The sequence below is a fragment of the Oryzias latipes genome, chromosome 24, assembly GCF_053564925.1.
Source record: "Oryzias latipes strain Hd-rR chromosome 24, Olatipes_Hd-rR_3.1".
Lineage (NCBI taxonomy): Eukaryota > Metazoa > Chordata > Actinopteri > Beloniformes > Adrianichthyidae > Oryzias > Oryzias latipes.
In genome coordinates, this window is record NC_136260.1 from 8696710 (window position 1) to 8713137 (window position 16428).

Here is a 16428-nt window from a genome sequence, read left to right on the forward strand (position 1 = left end):
GTTGTTGTTTTTTTTTTTATACTCCGTTCCACCCTTAGTTATGTGTATAACTAAGCTATGTTTCCACCTATAGGGGCGTCCCGGACCAAAAGGAGACCCTGGTGATTCCGGTATGCCAGGACAAAAGGTAAATCCTAAATTCATATTTAAAGCAGGAAATGAGGATAGTCCAAATCACAACTACCATTCTGGCTTCTGTCCACAACACCAGATCAACCAGATGCTTTTCATGCTCAAAAGAATTCAGAAAAAAAGAGCCCAATCTATCTCTGCCTCAACCCTCTGAATAGTTCTTTTAAATTTCTGTGCAGAAAAAGCCAAGAATAAGTCATTTTGATTAACAGCACTCTCCAAATAACAGCCAATAGTAAATCCCCTAGTTGAAATCTTTTTTTCCATCTTTTAATATATGAGGAGCTTGAGGAAATGAGTGACACCTTAACTCTGTTGGCACAAAAGAAAGAAGAGTCTGAGTGCCTTCTGGAACAGAAGGAAATATTGAGTTGTGATTATTCTGTGGTGTTTATATTTTTCTCTGGAATCAAGTGTCTATCTGTAAAATAAGAGGTGGAAATGACAGGCAGCCAGAATTTTATCTGTTTACAGAAGCTTTGCTGTCTGGGTGGAAGAAAACATTTTGTGCTGATTCATTAGCTGGATGGCAAAGACAGTGGAAAAAAAAGAAGATACTAAGGAAACATTCATGAACTGTGTTTGTTGAACGTTACGCAACATGGCACCGGCCTTATCTATTTAATTACCAAATAGTTGGATAGTTTATGAATTAAGTGTGTGGTGAGCACTTAAACTTAAATTACCTGACAGAAGGATGAATGGTAGCATCCAATGTTTGAAGTCCTCTTCTTTTTCTGAGACTCTGCAGCCACATGTCGCCCTTTTACTCTGGTTAAAGGAAAATAAAAGGGTTTTATTTTTAAAATTGAATATTTAACTCATTTGCAAAAAGTGAATGACAAGATAAACTATAAAATTTTGACCGATTTTTGTGTGCCATGTTCCTCAGAAAATTAATTGGAGGTCAGTAAGCAGAACCAGAATTAAGGCACATTACATTATAAGGCAGATTTTCTAGGGGAACTATTTTGTTATTACTTTTACATTACTTTAACGAGGGTGCTAAAATAACACACATTTCAGCTGAATCTGAATGTCAGAAAAAAACGAAAAAGAATTGCACCATTTTTTAATATTCTAACTTAATCTCTAACATAGTGCGCAACATCTGCCTTTTTTCTGTGTGGAAAAACCGTATTATTGTTTCCACAAAACAAAGAGAAAATGTGGATTAAAATTGTTTTTATTGATGTATTTATTTGGGCCTAATAATGCTGTTATGACCCTCTCAGCTGCACACTTTAACAAGGCAACCTGAGTGAGTTTCACCCTGGCCTAGTGATAAAGTACAACCCTAGGTCATTTCAACAGTTTTTTGAAGAACTTCCTGAAGAGCAGTTAGGCTGTCTGGAAAAATAAAAGTAAAGCGATGCCACCTACTGAGATTTTACTCATCTAATCTCCGGGAAATGTTTGAGTTAAACACCAGTCCGTTAACAGCCTGGAACATTTTACCTCCCTCCTCACTATAGTGTTTTTCCTCCGACATGACGTCGGGATCCACGCAGTGTCACACTGCTGCTCATTCATAACAAGGCTGATTAATCAGCTCTTCATTTTGGGAAAACAAACCCGCTGAGTAAAGCTCCATGTGGACTACAGGACATGCAGGTGACTATGTTGAAGCAGATGCTATAGCAACATGCATTTAATGACTTGCAGACCATGGTTTGTAATGGCCAATAAAACAGATCTGGAATATATTATTTTCCTTGTAAATCTTGTGCCAAGGCTTCAAAGACCACAAGGACTGACAATAAAAAGGACTGAGCAGACATTCTGTGCAAATGAGCACAAAAAAGGGGGATTGGTTGTTCAGTGTGCGCAAATTCTGCACTAAAGAAAGCATTTCAAGTTTGTTATTGTAAAAAGAATTAAGTCTGCTACACATGAGGTGACTTCAGGTGTTTTCTTTCAAACTTGCAGGGTCCTCAAGGCCCTCCCGGTGCTGTCGGCCCTGTCGGAGCACCTGGAGTCAGGGTAAGCGCAGACAGGCTGCTTTTAATGACAACCAGGCAGCCTGGACTTTTAAACATGAACACCGTCAATCCTGTGTCTTCAGATCTGATTTTGTATTTCTAGGGTCCCCCAGGAAAGGAAGGACCTTCTGGACCCAGAGGACCCATGGGGCCCATGGTAAGGCTTTCATGGTCTGAATCATGAAGGAGTTGGAAGGGAGAGAGACTTAACCAAGCACCATAGCTTTTAAATTAGTTGATTTAGGGTAACATTTTCATATTTCAGTAAATATCAAACAGTCATGGATCCTTGGAAATTACCTTTTTTGTTTCATTACAGGGACCTCCAGGATCTCCAGGAATACCAGGCCCAGCAGGAAACCCTGGAAATCCAGGCGACACCGGTCCTCCTGTAAGTGTAATTGCCATCTTTGCAGCTTTGCATGTCCACGCGGTGACATGACCTGTGCGATATTTATGAACTTTGTGTTTCTTTCTGGTTTCAGGGTCTCGTTGGTCAAAAGGGAGATAGAGGGGAGCGAGTGAGTGATCCTGAACACAAATTTTGATCCACAGATGATTTGTTTAAAGATTATCCACTGGCTGTTCAAAGCATAGTGATGTAATTATTTATTTAAGATCAAAACCGATAAAATATAACTTGAATAACTTACTTAACTAACTTGAAAATATAACTAACTATGATCTTAGTGGGTCTAAAATTTATGAGGGGAAAACAAAACGCCACAGAACTATAAGATGTATATGTCCAATTGTGATCTATAAATCAAAATATCACACTGATGTGGCCTTGAGTGTACTGACACATAACGATGAGACGCTAATGGCTGCTGTTGAGTTGCTAGTGTCAATAAAGAATAGAAGAATAGTTTCTTCCAAACCAGGAGATGAAAGTCTAAAATAAAAAAATGCAGGAAAAAAATAATCCTAAACGCCAAATTTGACTGTCTTTATTATATGAAACTGTTCGCTCTCATTCTTTCAGAAACGTCCAGAAACAAAGATTAACATTTTCCTGTTGCACATAGGGCGACTTTGCTCCTCAAAACATGATGAGATCCATCGCCAGACAAGTTTGCTCACAGCTTGTCAGTGGTAAGAGCTGGATGTTTCTCAGCTTCGTTTTGCTTCTACCTGCTATTTACATACGTGTCCTTTAGTAGATGTTTTATGTTCTCCGCTGCTGTTTTAGATCAAATGGGTCGTGTCAACACGTTACTGAACCAGATTCCCAACGGAGCGTACCGCAGCAACAACCCAGGACCCCCAGGGCCTGCTGGACCTCCTGGAAGGCAAGGAGCCCCTGGAGAACCAGGCTCAGCAGGAAGAAACGGGTTCCCAGGAAGCCCAGGTTTACCTGGTCGGCAAGGAGAGAGAGGTACAATCCTAACATGTCTCTGAGTTTAGAAAGAAGCTGATGTTATAAAAAAACACACATAAAACACATTTTTTAAGTATTTATATAATCTTAATAAATTACTGCACGTTGGGAAATTGACTGAGAGCACAAACAAACTCTGATGATCCATGTCTCACTTTAAAGCTTTGGGTTGTTCAGGTAGAAAACAAGATTTTTTATGCATTGTAAAAAAGAAAAAAAATGTTTGTTTCTGTCAATGACATCATTCCCATTCTGCAAACCTTTAGGACCTTCTGGGGAGAAGGGTGAACGAGGACTTTCAGGAGTTGGTCAGAAAGGATCGAGGGGGCCTCCAGGTGTGTCTAAAATCTGAAACGAACTCAAAGATCATTGTATTCTAATGCTGAAGATCCCATTTTGGTGATTTAAAAAAAAAAGACAAACATAAAAATGAACGTGCCTAACTCAGGTAATTTTTTTATTATTTATTCCACACCTAATGGTGCAGGTCTATTGATCATCACATCATCTTTTTTCATCGGCCAAAAGGTTTATTCTTCAACTTTTTCTGAAAGCACTTGGTGTCTTTACAGATGGTTGCTACTGTCATGAGAGAAAACAACCACATCCATACATAATATAGGGGTTCTCTCCATCCATGGGGATCAAAGATCTTTTAAAATGTTATTTCAACATTTAGCTGTCCAATCAGATCCCATTTAAAATCTCTTATATTGGCAGCTGTATCCGTGTTGGCTCTCACTGCGGTGACCAATTTATAGTGTCTTGGGCTGAAACATTAGGATGCTGTGTGAACCTTAGCCAATATGCACGCAAATCTCTGAGAAAGTAAAAGGTCACTTTGGAAACAAAGGAAGTGAAGACTCAGTCAAGGGGGGGGTTCATTCACAACACATGGTGACAGCGAGGAGGAAGACAGTTGGCCAGAAAAAGTATCAAGCTGGCTCTTACCAAGTCTAGACAGAATGAGTTGTTGGATGAGGGTGTGCGGAGGAGGCGAAATCCTACTTCCCCCCCCCCCCCCCCCCCCCCCCCCCTCAGAGTCTTTTTTTTTATGTCAGTGTTCCAAATATTATGCCCAAAATCGTCAGTAGCAACCAAGAAGACTTTTAAAAAACGAATGTTTCCAGCTGCAGCTGTAATGATAACAGAGCTATAATTATCATCTCAGTTGAAAGACCATAAAACACTGTCTGGACCTTTTTTTGGTACTTCAGGCACCATTCTATAATAAATTTGTACAAATTCATCAAATTGCACAAGGAAAGAAAAATGGCTTAGCAGTTTTCTGTAGCTGGAAAAAGCAAACCATAAAGAGGATCACTAAGCTTCATTAGATGTAAAAACAAACATTAGTAAAGTGAAAACCCTTTATTGCCTCAAATATCAAGCAATGAAGAACAATAAAATGAATATAGTTTAAGAAAAGTTAATAAAAGCGAACTATAAACCTTTAACATCAATTTTTAAAAGGACATTTTACAGTTTGAGTCTTTAGAAAAGAAGGATAGGATTTCAAATGTGCTTAAATCTAAAGTTATATATGAATCTAGGATAATTTCCCCTCACTCAAACACAAAATACACTGCAAATGTTAACATGTTTTCTTTCACAGGTCCCCCAGGAGAGAGCAGGACGGGACCTCCAGGACCTCCAGGCTCTTCTGGAGCCCGTGGACCCCCTGGACGTCCAGGCTATGCTGGGGTCCGTGGGCCTCCAGGACCCCCAGGATACTGCGACTCCTCTCAGTGTGTTGGCATTCCTTACAACGGGCAGGGCTACATAGGTGTGTAAAAGAGCTTCCGAACACAACTGTTTCTGAGATAAACTCATACTTACAAGTCAGACATTTAAGGAAGCGCATGTTTTCTGTCGTCGCTGGAGTCAGACAAAAAATCCTTGTTTAGCATCAGTGAATACTAGTGATGCTGCAAACTCAGGTTTTCAAAGTTTTTTTCAAATATCTGCCTGTTGAGAAAGACTTTGTTTTCAACTTAGTAAATGGTACTGCATGTAATGTATCAATGCAGTGCATGTTTCTTGCACTTTACGACAAAAAGTTCCCTGCTTTTTTAAAACATTTAAATTCAGTTCTGTTATGGTATTTAAAATCCCCAGAATTAAGGAGCTGAGATATGGAACACTGAACGTCTGGAGAAAGACTCCTTAAAAGGGTGTCTTTCAGGACTGATTTGAAGTTTATCTTTAACCTAACATCTGCTTAGCTTTCTGTTGTGGCAACAACAGACTTAAAAGACAAGCAGGAGGTTTCCTGTAACTGACGCATCCTGTGAATTTGGATACTGATTTTTACAAGATGTACAATTTCTGCAAAGTGGGGGGGGGGGAACACAGCTGAAAAGTCTGACACTCTTCTGAAGGAGATTCAGTGTAATCAGATCACCCAGAACACATGTTGGCACCTGAACAGAGTTTTAGACACTGTTTATCAGCTTGATTGAGTTAAATCAGGGTCAAATTAAAGATATCCACAAGTTTTATGAACTTTACCAACAGATACATGAACCAAAAGTTAACAATTATAATTGAAGAAGTTAATAATTAATAATTGCATAAATATATGTATATATATGTATATATATATATATATATATATATATATATATATATATATATATATACACATATATATTAAAAATGCTGCATTGGTGTCAGCAAAGATTAGAAACATTTGTGTCGTATAGTCACTTGTTAGAAAATTATTAACTTGTGGTTCATGTATCTGTTTGTAATCTGTTGTTCATCAGATTGTTAAATTAGTTTAAAAATATTAAGCCAAATGCCAAAACTTTAAGACGGAAAAAAAGTGGACGCATGCAAAAGCACTAAGGGACGAAGTCCCTGTATGTGCGTGTGCTGCTGTGATCGACTCTTCCTCCATGACTAAGTTCAAATTAGTTTAGTGCAAATCTGTGCTACAGGTGGAAAAAGAGTTACATCTGCATCAAAAATGACCTTCAGACAGGAGGAGGTCTATCGGGTCGAATTTGGATCATTTTAAAGTAAATGAAAAACCAGATGACAAATTTGAACTTAAAAAACTTTGGGAAAGCTTTATCCCTACTGTACATGAGAAGAGTGATGACACAGACGCTGTTTTGAAGCAGAAATGATGTTACCATAACCTCTAGCCCCCAATGTCAATCATGTCCAATGTGTTTCAAAGCCCCCCCAAAATAAAATTAGGCTCAGTAGTGAAAGCAAAAAAGTCTGAATTGAAACTGTAAATTGAGGAGAGAAACAAAAAAATGAAAGTTGAAAAGAAAAAAGAGCAGATGTTACAATTTTCTATTTATTTAATTGGTAACAGTTTTGGGTTTAAAGCTTTTATATGTCATTGTTCAAATTTTTTTCTTTACATTTTCAGTATTATCTTTCAGTTTACAATGTGTACTTTTGAGATGAAAACTTCTCTCAAATTTACAATAATATGGTCTTTCGTTCACTTTAAGCTGATCCTGACCTGATTTGACCTCATAGAGGTCATTTTAACATGTCAACACTTTAATTTCACCATGACTTGATCATTGAACAGACAGAGGATATTTATATGTAGGTAACCATCCCCAAAACCCTCAGAAAGACCTCATCTGACTCTGGTTGACACAGGAATGAATGCATTTCCCAAATGTCTGCACAGAACCATAAGGGGGGTGATAATGCATGTATGAACCCTACAGAAATTCATTTATCTGAAAATGGTAGAAGTTATTGATTCTTTGTCATGCTTTGACCTGACTGACTCCCATCTTGTTTGGGCTGTTTCAGGTTGACCATAGTAGACTTTTAATGCCGCCTGTGCTGCTTTCACTGACTTCCTGAAAAACAAAAGGGCCTATAACTGAAACCACTGCTCACATGCTTTAGAGCTGTTATAAAGGATAACTGCCAGAGGAAACAATTAACAAACTGTGCTGAAAACCAACACAACAACAAAACAGGGGGAACTGGTACTAACAACTTCTCACAACCACTGCAACACAACATTAGCAGCTGTGATAGCACGGACGTGTTCAGTGTTTGCATCTTGAAGCAAGAGACCGAGCAAAGGAGGATGAGCCAAACAACAAATAGCCCACACAAATACTAACACAAGGTGGATTAACAGAAAAAGTGTGGTACTACAACAACAACAGGTCTCCAAGGACATGTAGATAAACTAATGTGTGCCCTGTTGTGTCAATCAAGTCTATATGCACTTATTAATATCTTTAGCTTTGAAGCTCAGGCTGTGCAAGTAACACCTGCTGCTTGATGAATGCTGACAAAAACGACACTTTTTAAATTCTAATCCTGGTTCGACCGTGTGTCTTCTGACCGCAAGAGCATCATGTGTGACATCTTTCCTCTGAACTGCATGTGCTTGCTTTAAAGTACTAAAAGCCTCCAGTCCAGCAGCCGAGCTCTATACATTCATGCAGAAATGTGCTCTTGTTGTATTTTGTGATTGTGTCTGTGAAAAATTACAGTGTTGGTAATTTTTGCGAGGTGACGTCACCTCACTTTGTTGTCAGACTAATACCTGAACTTCCAATGCCAAAAAAAAGGAATATGACTATGTACTGGCATATCTATCAAGGGGTGTGTCCATTGGAGGCCCTAAATTACCAGATGTAACATGTTTCACTGGATATGACAGCTGATTGGGTCGTAAATTATGTCTCAGAATGGGATTAAAAAAACACAAATGAGAAAGACAGACATTGTTCATTTAGAAGAAAGAATGAGTGATTTTTTTGAACTAAACTTGAAGAAGGTTGCATGCATGCAACTAAATACGTTTAAAAAAATGGATTCACTTAAATAAATGTGCAACAGATCCACATTTGACTGTCTGAAGACGGACCAGGTGACACTACAGTGTGCACTAGTGACTTTCTAACATGTTGGGAATACCTGGACAAGAAACAATCGTATTAGATCTTAAGTGAAGTACATATTCCCTCTGCCTGAGTAGCAGGATTTCACAAATTATTAAAAAAATAAAATAAAAACAACCATGTCTGAAACATCAAAAAAAGCTGTTTTAATGCAGAATTTGAACAAGTTTGATCAGCTTTAAAGTTAAAATGATAAACATTTGATTTCAATTGCAGAAAGCCCCCAGTGGTCAATTGACGAACTGCATTAAACATTTGTGCCATTTTTAAATAAGCTTCAATATGGAAGCTAATTTTAGTTAAAGGCAAAAATGTGTTAGTTTGTCATACATTTTAATGCAGGTATGGTGAGGAGGTGTACTCAACGTAAATTAAAAAGGAAGTTGTTATATCCAATCATCTTTGTCCTCTTACTGCGGTTTCCATGGCCACACCCCTGCAGTATACTAATACCTGTGTCAATGCTTTGTGTCAGTCAGTGGCAAATTATTAGCTAACCCCTTCTGATTCATGCTGAGACAGTCTGACGGGACTTTTGCCACTTTGCTCTCAAATGGCCCAAACACTATCTCTGAGCAGGCACCAGGGTGGTCCCAGCCAGCGAGCAAGACCAGCTGCTGCAAAACCAACGCCGCAAGAGGTCGCTACCAAGAAAGACATCAAACACGCTAGCATCATAGGACAAGCCTCTTTTTTTATCCATTTGTTGTTGGAATTATACACTATACGAATTACAGTTTTTACAATGTTTGAAAAAACCTGTTAAATGCCTCAAAGCACATGTGAATATTCCTATTAATTGTAGGTGAATGGTTTGGATGCACAGTGGGAGGGAAGAAATGTTGGGATAAAATGTAGAAAATGGGGAGAGAAAAAAAGAATCCATAAAATAAAATAAAAAAAAAAACTGTGGGATTTACACTTTTCTACTTTTGGTCTTTGCCTTCAACATATTTGCCTCTAAAGTGTTTGACTAAATCTGTGGAACAATGCACTCCTTATGAGAAACTTAGCAAATGTAGCATGGGGCAGTTTAGGTTTGGTGTCAGGACATCAAAAAAGGATTGATACGTCTTTTTTCTTTTTATCTATTTCAATCAGATCGTAACTTTTTCTATTCAGTCTTGTTATCTTAAGGAGGTTCACATTCATTATAAAACTGCTTTGATCGTGTATCTCTACTCATGATATTTATCAGTTTTCCTGTATTCTGTCCCAGCTAGTTTTCCCAAAGGTGGAATTGCATGTCTATGGTGTAATTTAGTACTTTTTTTTTTGCTACATTTACTCTTCTCTTTCTTCTCAGTCTCATATGCAGTTAAAACCTGTGTGCAACACTATAAGAGTGGTATTGCTGTGCTTTTGTTTGAACTGCAGATTGTGAATTCCACGGCTTGATTTTCTTATTTATTTCTGAAAACAGAAGAGGCATTTTTCAATAAAACTACTGAAAATCTACACCACTGCCTCTCTTCTTGCCTCTAATGCACTCAGTGGCGGAGCTAGAACATTTTATATGGGGTGGTGGGAGGGGGGCAGAAACCTTTGGAGGGGTGGCAAATGAAAACATCAGAGTGGAAGGCCATAACGAATTAGAGGATCTAAAACACGTATTTGAAACAGTTTTATTATCGTCATTAATAAGAAAACAGGTCTTTTAGATAAGGTGCTCTTTCGAATGCTTAAAGATGCTTGTATTGATGATTTCTTAACCCCTTGACACCTGAATTTAATTCATATTGTGAAAAAAAAGTTTTTGTCTTCAGTAAAATTGTCAATTTGACAAGAGCACAAAAAATGAACGACCCTGGGAGTATTACAGGCAGGCAGCTCGAGCATTGCGTTTACCTGGTTACTCCTTCCTGCCGGCGGTTCAGCCTAATTAATTCACCTGTTCAGCCTCCTACTTAAGTTCCACATGGGCGGTCAAAACCCTCTTCATCCTTTTCCGCGAGCTCTGCGTTCGTCGCCCCACCCTCCACCACGGCTTCCACCTGTGAGCTCTGTTAAGGGTACTTTATACCCAAAGTTTTCTATGGAGATTTTCGTTTTATGTATCTAAACGGACCCTTATACCAAACTAACAGAAATATGGAATAAATCTTCTTTATTGCATGAGTTGTCTGACTGAAATAGACATAATTTTAGGTTTGTCGCTAATCTGCAAACAAGCATCTACTGGATGATTAAACACACCAGCATAAAGAGAGTTTCATTAATGCAACACATTTATTTCTATTTTTACCCCTAATGACTGACGAAACTAATAAACCATGAACTAAAAAACGAAAACTCAGTGTAAACGTCCTTTCAATGCAGAAAGTGTGCATTAATTTAGTCTAACTGTGAAAAGCAGTAAAGCAATTGCTGTTGTGTGGACACAGATGAATGTTGCACTCTCCACTATTTCATTGGGAAAATCTTCCGCGTTGACGCTCATTTACCTCTACTGGTTTGTGTCCCTCAGCATCTGAGTGGACTTCCTGTGCAGGAATGACCTTGGCGGCATCTCAGCGGTTCTTCCTCCTAAACTGATTTTCAACAGATAGGCGGAGCTGCTGGTTTCCTTCTTGCAGCTTCAGCATTAGTGGGTTATAATGTACATGATGCGTCTCATCAGAGTCTTCATCACTTCTGATTTCGTCACCTAGTTTAGAAAAAAAAAGTCTTTTTAGAGAAAGAGCAGCATTTTCATCTGTCCAATGTGCTTACACAGTTACATTTATAAAGATCACAAACAAAACCTGAAACTCTGCAGGCAACTCGAGCATTGCGTTTACCTGGTAACTCCTTCCTGCGGGCAGTTCAGCCTAATTTATTCACCTGTTCAGCATCATACTTAAGTTCCACGTGTGTGCTTCAAATCATCTTCATCCATTTCCGCAAGCCCTGTGTTCGTCGCCCCACCCTCCTCCCCGGCTTCCACCTGTGAGCTCTGTTAAGGGTAGTTTATACCCAAAGTTTTCTATGGAGATCTTCGTTTTATGTATCTGAACGGAGCCTTATGCCAGACTAAAAGAAATATGGAATAAATCTTCTGCCAAACTAAAAGAAATATGGAACATATTTTCTTTACTGCATGAGTTGTCTGACTGAAATACTAAAATGACAATAATCTGTGGAAGAGCAGTTTCTAAACAAAATACAGAGTGTTGAACGCCGTGTAAAATACAGGGCCACATTGTTTGTACCCTGCAGTCACACCAAACCAAAATTATCAAATATCTTTAAGAAATATTAATCCTAAGTGCTTCACTGCTTCGTGGTACTAAAAAAATGTAATCATAAGGTATTTACATATATTAATCTTTGCAAAAGTTAACTTAGATTTTTGCAAGATTGCCGGCCAAAAAAAGGCAATCCAGATGGAGTTTGTACCCATAGGAAGGTACGCCACTTCTGACCCTTCCTGTGAGAAAGTAATGCAAAACGACACTCAATGTAATGGCAACTAACCTAAAATTGCTACTGAGGCTTTGGTGAAGTGCAAAAAGCTTAAAATGATTTTCAAGATTAAGATTTGTCCAATCTGATTTAAACTTTAAGACATGGTTCACTTAATGTTTACCCAAAATCTCCTGTTAGAAAAAAGTCAGGTTACTAAAGTTTTCACCAGATCCTGCACAATGTCAACTTGACATTTATGCATCAATAACCACCTCAATCCTCACTAAAAATGCTACTACTTAAGTGTGCTGTAACAGCATGGCGTCTCCACAAAACCAGAACCCTCACTCACATTGATTGGTGCTTAAATAAAAGTTTCACTGCAGGATGGCAGCTGTTGCACAGAAGTCATGAAAATTTAGCATTGTAAGTACTGCTCGGATTAACAGAATTATAAATTTATGATTCGCTGATCAAGACACAGACGGGGTGCTTAATAAAGATTGCAGGAGATGTTCAATGACTGAGATTTCATCACACATGTTCTCAAATTTCCTTCTCAACATGGGACTACGAGCTTCTGCTGCCGCCACACCACCTGTTGCCAAACGCTGTGATGTTTTAGGCATAAAGACACATAAATTGAAGATCCAGTTTTAAATTGTCTTCTGTGGTAGCAGGAGAAACAAATAAACAGCCTTTACAGTTAACAAAAGTTGTTGGACACAGATCCCCTGCAGATGACTGATGGATGTCTAACTATTTTAAAATGATGATGAGGGCTGCATCACTGGCACAGTGGGGTTAGCACCACCACCAAGACCCCCACAGCAAGAATGCTCTGGTTCAAATCCCAGCAGGGACCTTTCTGTGTGGAGTTTGCATGTTCTCCATGTTTTTTCGGTTTTTCTCCAGGAGTTCTGGTTTCCTCCCACAGTCCAAAAACAGGCTTCTTATGTTAATTGGTGTTTTCATTTTTTTTTTTTTTTTTTTTTTTTTTTTTAACTTGTCCTGTCCAACAGCTAGGCAAACAGATGAGAGCTGAGGGCCTCTTGTGTTGGACATATTTTATTTTAACAAGAGGGGTTATTCATCTTCAGACAAACCAAAGGTATGTCTGAATAAACCCCTTTTGTAATTGAGGCCAAAATTTATTAATTTCAATCATGTTTGAAAATCTTTGGTGTTGGACCGGACGGAAAAGGAAAGAGGGGAAGAAGAGAGAGGGACGTTAGAGAGAGGGGGGGGTAGGAGGGTGATAATAGGAGGGGAAGGGGGGTAAGACCATGAAGCAGCATAGAGCAGACAGGTTTACTGGTTGTTTATCGTTACGGTACGGTTCAAATGTAGTACAAAAAGGGCGGGGCCTGTTCACACACACTCAAATATTATCAACACACCTGCTAGCCGCAAAAATGTCCACATGTCAACATGCACACAAAACAGATAGTGTTCACGAACGCATACCTATGCCTTTAAACCAACTAGTGTGAAATCTTTCATTCATTCAATCATGCAAACTATTAGTGCAAAGGTGAGCTAACACCTGTGCTCAGGTGAGTGTTTATGTTCTTCTAAAATGGATGGTGGAATGTGAAAAGAAGGAGGAGGAGCGCCCAGCCACCCCCACACCCATACCCCCGCCGCAGCAGCAGCGGCAGCCGGAATTCCCCCAACGCCACACGGGAACAGGCAGGGAACAACCGCCCCCCGGGCGACCAAGACCGCCACCCAGGCCAGGGCCAGCCGGACCGCCGCGAGGCCCCCAGAGCCAGAGAGCAGGGAGGCGCAGAGGGAAAGAGAGCGCCGCCCCAGCCCAGCCAGGAAAGCAGCCCCCCGCCGCGCCGGAAGAGACCAACGCAGGGCCCCACCGGAGAGGGACGCCCACAGCCCCAGACGAGCACCCCACCACCACCCAGGAGTTCCGGGCATCCCCCCGCCCCGACCCCAGGTACGAGCCAGGACCCCCCAAGGGAGACCCGCTCCGCACTCCAGGCAGCCACCCACCCGGCCCACGGTTGGTCCAGGTAGGAGCAAGGCAGGGGCCCGCCGCCCCCGCCCAGGAGGGGGGAACCCCGGGGAAAAAAGGGCGGCCCACAAGGGATGTTATAAATATGGCCCGACCAGGCTCGGCCATGTTGGAAGTTTGGCGGGGCCCAGCGCCCAGGGGCAAGGACCAGGACCCACCCCCCAGGGACACGAACACCCCCGGCTCAGGTGTAATATGAACCCCCCCACCGTGCGGAGAGAGCACCGCCGGGCCCAGGGAGCCGGCACCCAAGGGACACGGCCGCCATCGCCAAGGGGCCCGCACCCCCCACCAGGGAAGGGGTAGGGGACAGATGGACCCAGGTCCCACCTTCCTTGTAAAATGTGTGTGCGTGTATGGGTGTTTGAGAGGGTGTTTGTGTGCATGTGTGTGTGTTTATGTTTGAATGTATATATTGAAGGGGGAGGGGTGTGTGTACTAAGGGGGGTGCAGTTAAAATTGGCGAGTAGGGCACTAAGGGGACATCTCCTGATTACTCACAGTGATGTCCCCTCACCCTCCACACCAAGGGGCCCTAAATGTCTAAGGTGCGGTTAAAATTGGCGGGTAGGGTGCCAGGAGGACATCTGCTGCTTGCTTGCAGTGATGTCCAAGCACCCCCCCTACCAAGGACCCTACATGTCTAAGGTGCAAATAAAACCGAAAGAGGGGGGGCCCACTCCATACGGCAACCATAGGAGGGGGGCCACTCCCAAGTAGCCCCCCCCCAAGGCGCATCGCAGGCTAGACCCCCCACCCCCTCACCCTAATATGAGGTTATATAAGGAAGGGGGTAAGTTGGGGACAGCTGGTAGACTGTCCCCCGGTGGTCAAACAGCCGTCCCCCAGCCCACCCCCAGCAAAGGGGCCAGGGCCACCCAGCCCAGGGGCCCACCCCCGGAGGCGCCGACACCCCAGGCCCGGCACCACCCACCCCACACAGAGAGAGAGGAGCCAGAAAGCGTCGCCCCCCCCCCCCCGGTTAATTAATTGGTGTTTTCAAATTGGTGTAAGTGTGCATGTGAGTCTGTGTATAATTGTGTGACACAGTCTATCCGTCATTATACATGTATCTGTTTACTCCCGTGCAAGGTGAAGGGATGCTGGAGCCTATTCCCACTACTAAAAAGAGAAGGTGGGGTAATGTTAGCTATTTAGCATTTTTATGTAGGAATTTCACAGCTGCATAGTGGGGTAGTGATTGGTACAAGAAGAGCTTGGTTCAAATCCTAGCTGGTTCCTTTTTGTGTGTTCTTCTGGTGCATGTGTAGGTTTTCTCCTGGCGCTCTGGCTCCCTCCCACAGTCCAGAAACATACTTTATAAGTTAACTGTTCAAAATTTCCCTAGGTGAGTGTCTGTGATTGTGAGACCCTATGGCATACTGGTGACCTGTCCAGGGTGTGCACTGTCTTTGTCCAACTGTAGGCTGGGATAGGCCCCAGCAACCCCTTGACCCTAAAAGGGATTCAGCCAGTTTGGAAGATGGACGGACCGACGGAGTACTTTATTAATCCCGAGGGAACTTGCATATTCATGTATTGCTCCACAAAATACGCAATACATTCAATAGAAAGAAATTTAAAAAGTAAGAAATTTAAAAATGGATGGATGGATGGTTCATTTCAGCTGAGTCAGAAGGATATTTCTTGGATTTTAAAAGTCAAGTCTGAAGTCTTAAACTTATACTTAAAATTAACATTTCACTGTCACTATTTGTCACTTAAATATTTTTAACCCTTGTGCAATCCTAGGTACTTTAACATTGGGAGCTGGGTCATCTAGACCCACTAGACAGTGCTCTGAACCTTTTTTCTTCAATGATTTGTGATCTTCACTGGTGTCCATGGATTACATGAAATCTTTCCACCTTTATCCACCTTTGTCATGGTAGGGAGAACACATCAAAGTAAGGATTGGTTCATCTAAGATAGCTCAAGTGTTAAACAGCTTGTGGGAACCCAAAAACACGGCATCAATGTTGTAACATGTTTAATGCAAAAACTTGGAGCTTTTATTTTTAGACCTGACAACAAGCTTAGTAATAGGAATAAACATACGAACATTGCTTTTAAGTCCCATACCTCAAATTCGAGTCAAGGGTCATGAGTCATGGGTCTTTAACCCTTGTGTTATCTTAGATGACCCCACCCTTACATTGATGTGTTCTCCCTACCATGACAAAGGTGGATAAAGGTGGAAAAATTTCATGTAATCCATGGACACCAGTGAGGTTCACAAAACATTGTAGATAAAAGGTTGAACGCACTGTCTAGTGGGTCTAGATCAGTGTTTTTCAGTGTGCCGCGGCACACTAGCGTGCCGTGGGAGATTGTCAAGTGTGCCGTGGGAAATTGTCCTCATTAATAATTAACTGATCTAAAAACATTTTCCATCTCCAGGAGATCAGCTCTTTGTTCATCCAAACAGGCCCTGATAAAACACTGAGTAGTTAGGAATATAAAAGATCTTAAAATTACTTTTTCTTTGTATTTATTTAATTCTATTAAAGACATTTTGATAAGAATGACGTTACCGCGATTTACCTGCAGCTATGACAGTATGCGGAAAAGTCCCGTCCCTTTAACTGTCTCCACCAATCATTCTTGAAGGCTTAA

At 41.1% G+C, this 16428-nt stretch overlaps 1 protein-coding gene across 11 annotated transcripts in view; it reads left to right on the forward strand.

Annotated features, from left to right (window-relative positions):
• The window catches only part of col12a1b (collagen, type XII, alpha 1b), a 99196-nt gene extending 89342 nt beyond the window's left edge, over positions 1 to 9854 (forward strand). For 9 of the 11 annotated variants that reach the window (XM_078943052.1, XM_078943048.1, XM_023952714.2 and 6 more), the window contains 10 exons: positions 74 to 127; positions 2062 to 2115; positions 2218 to 2271; positions 2434 to 2505; positions 2600 to 2635; positions 3143 to 3209; positions 3307 to 3492; positions 3762 to 3830; positions 5111 to 5281; positions 8976 to 9854. In XM_078943052.1, the coding sequence (XP_078799178.1) occupies positions 74 to 127; positions 2062 to 2115; positions 2218 to 2271; positions 2434 to 2505; positions 2600 to 2635; positions 3143 to 3209; positions 3307 to 3492; positions 3762 to 3830; positions 5111 to 5281; positions 8976 to 9076 (864 nt within the window). In that variant the 3' untranslated portion in view covers positions 9077 to 9854. Of the gene's footprint in view, positions 1 to 73; positions 128 to 2061; positions 2116 to 2217; positions 2272 to 2433; positions 2506 to 2599; positions 2636 to 3142; positions 3210 to 3306; positions 3493 to 3761; positions 3831 to 5110; positions 5282 to 7284 lie in introns of all 11 variants that reach the window. The other 2 variants (XM_078943050.1, XM_078943051.1) reach the window with 1 other exon arrangement.
• The last annotated feature ends 6574 nt before the right edge of the window (positions 9855 to 16428 follow it).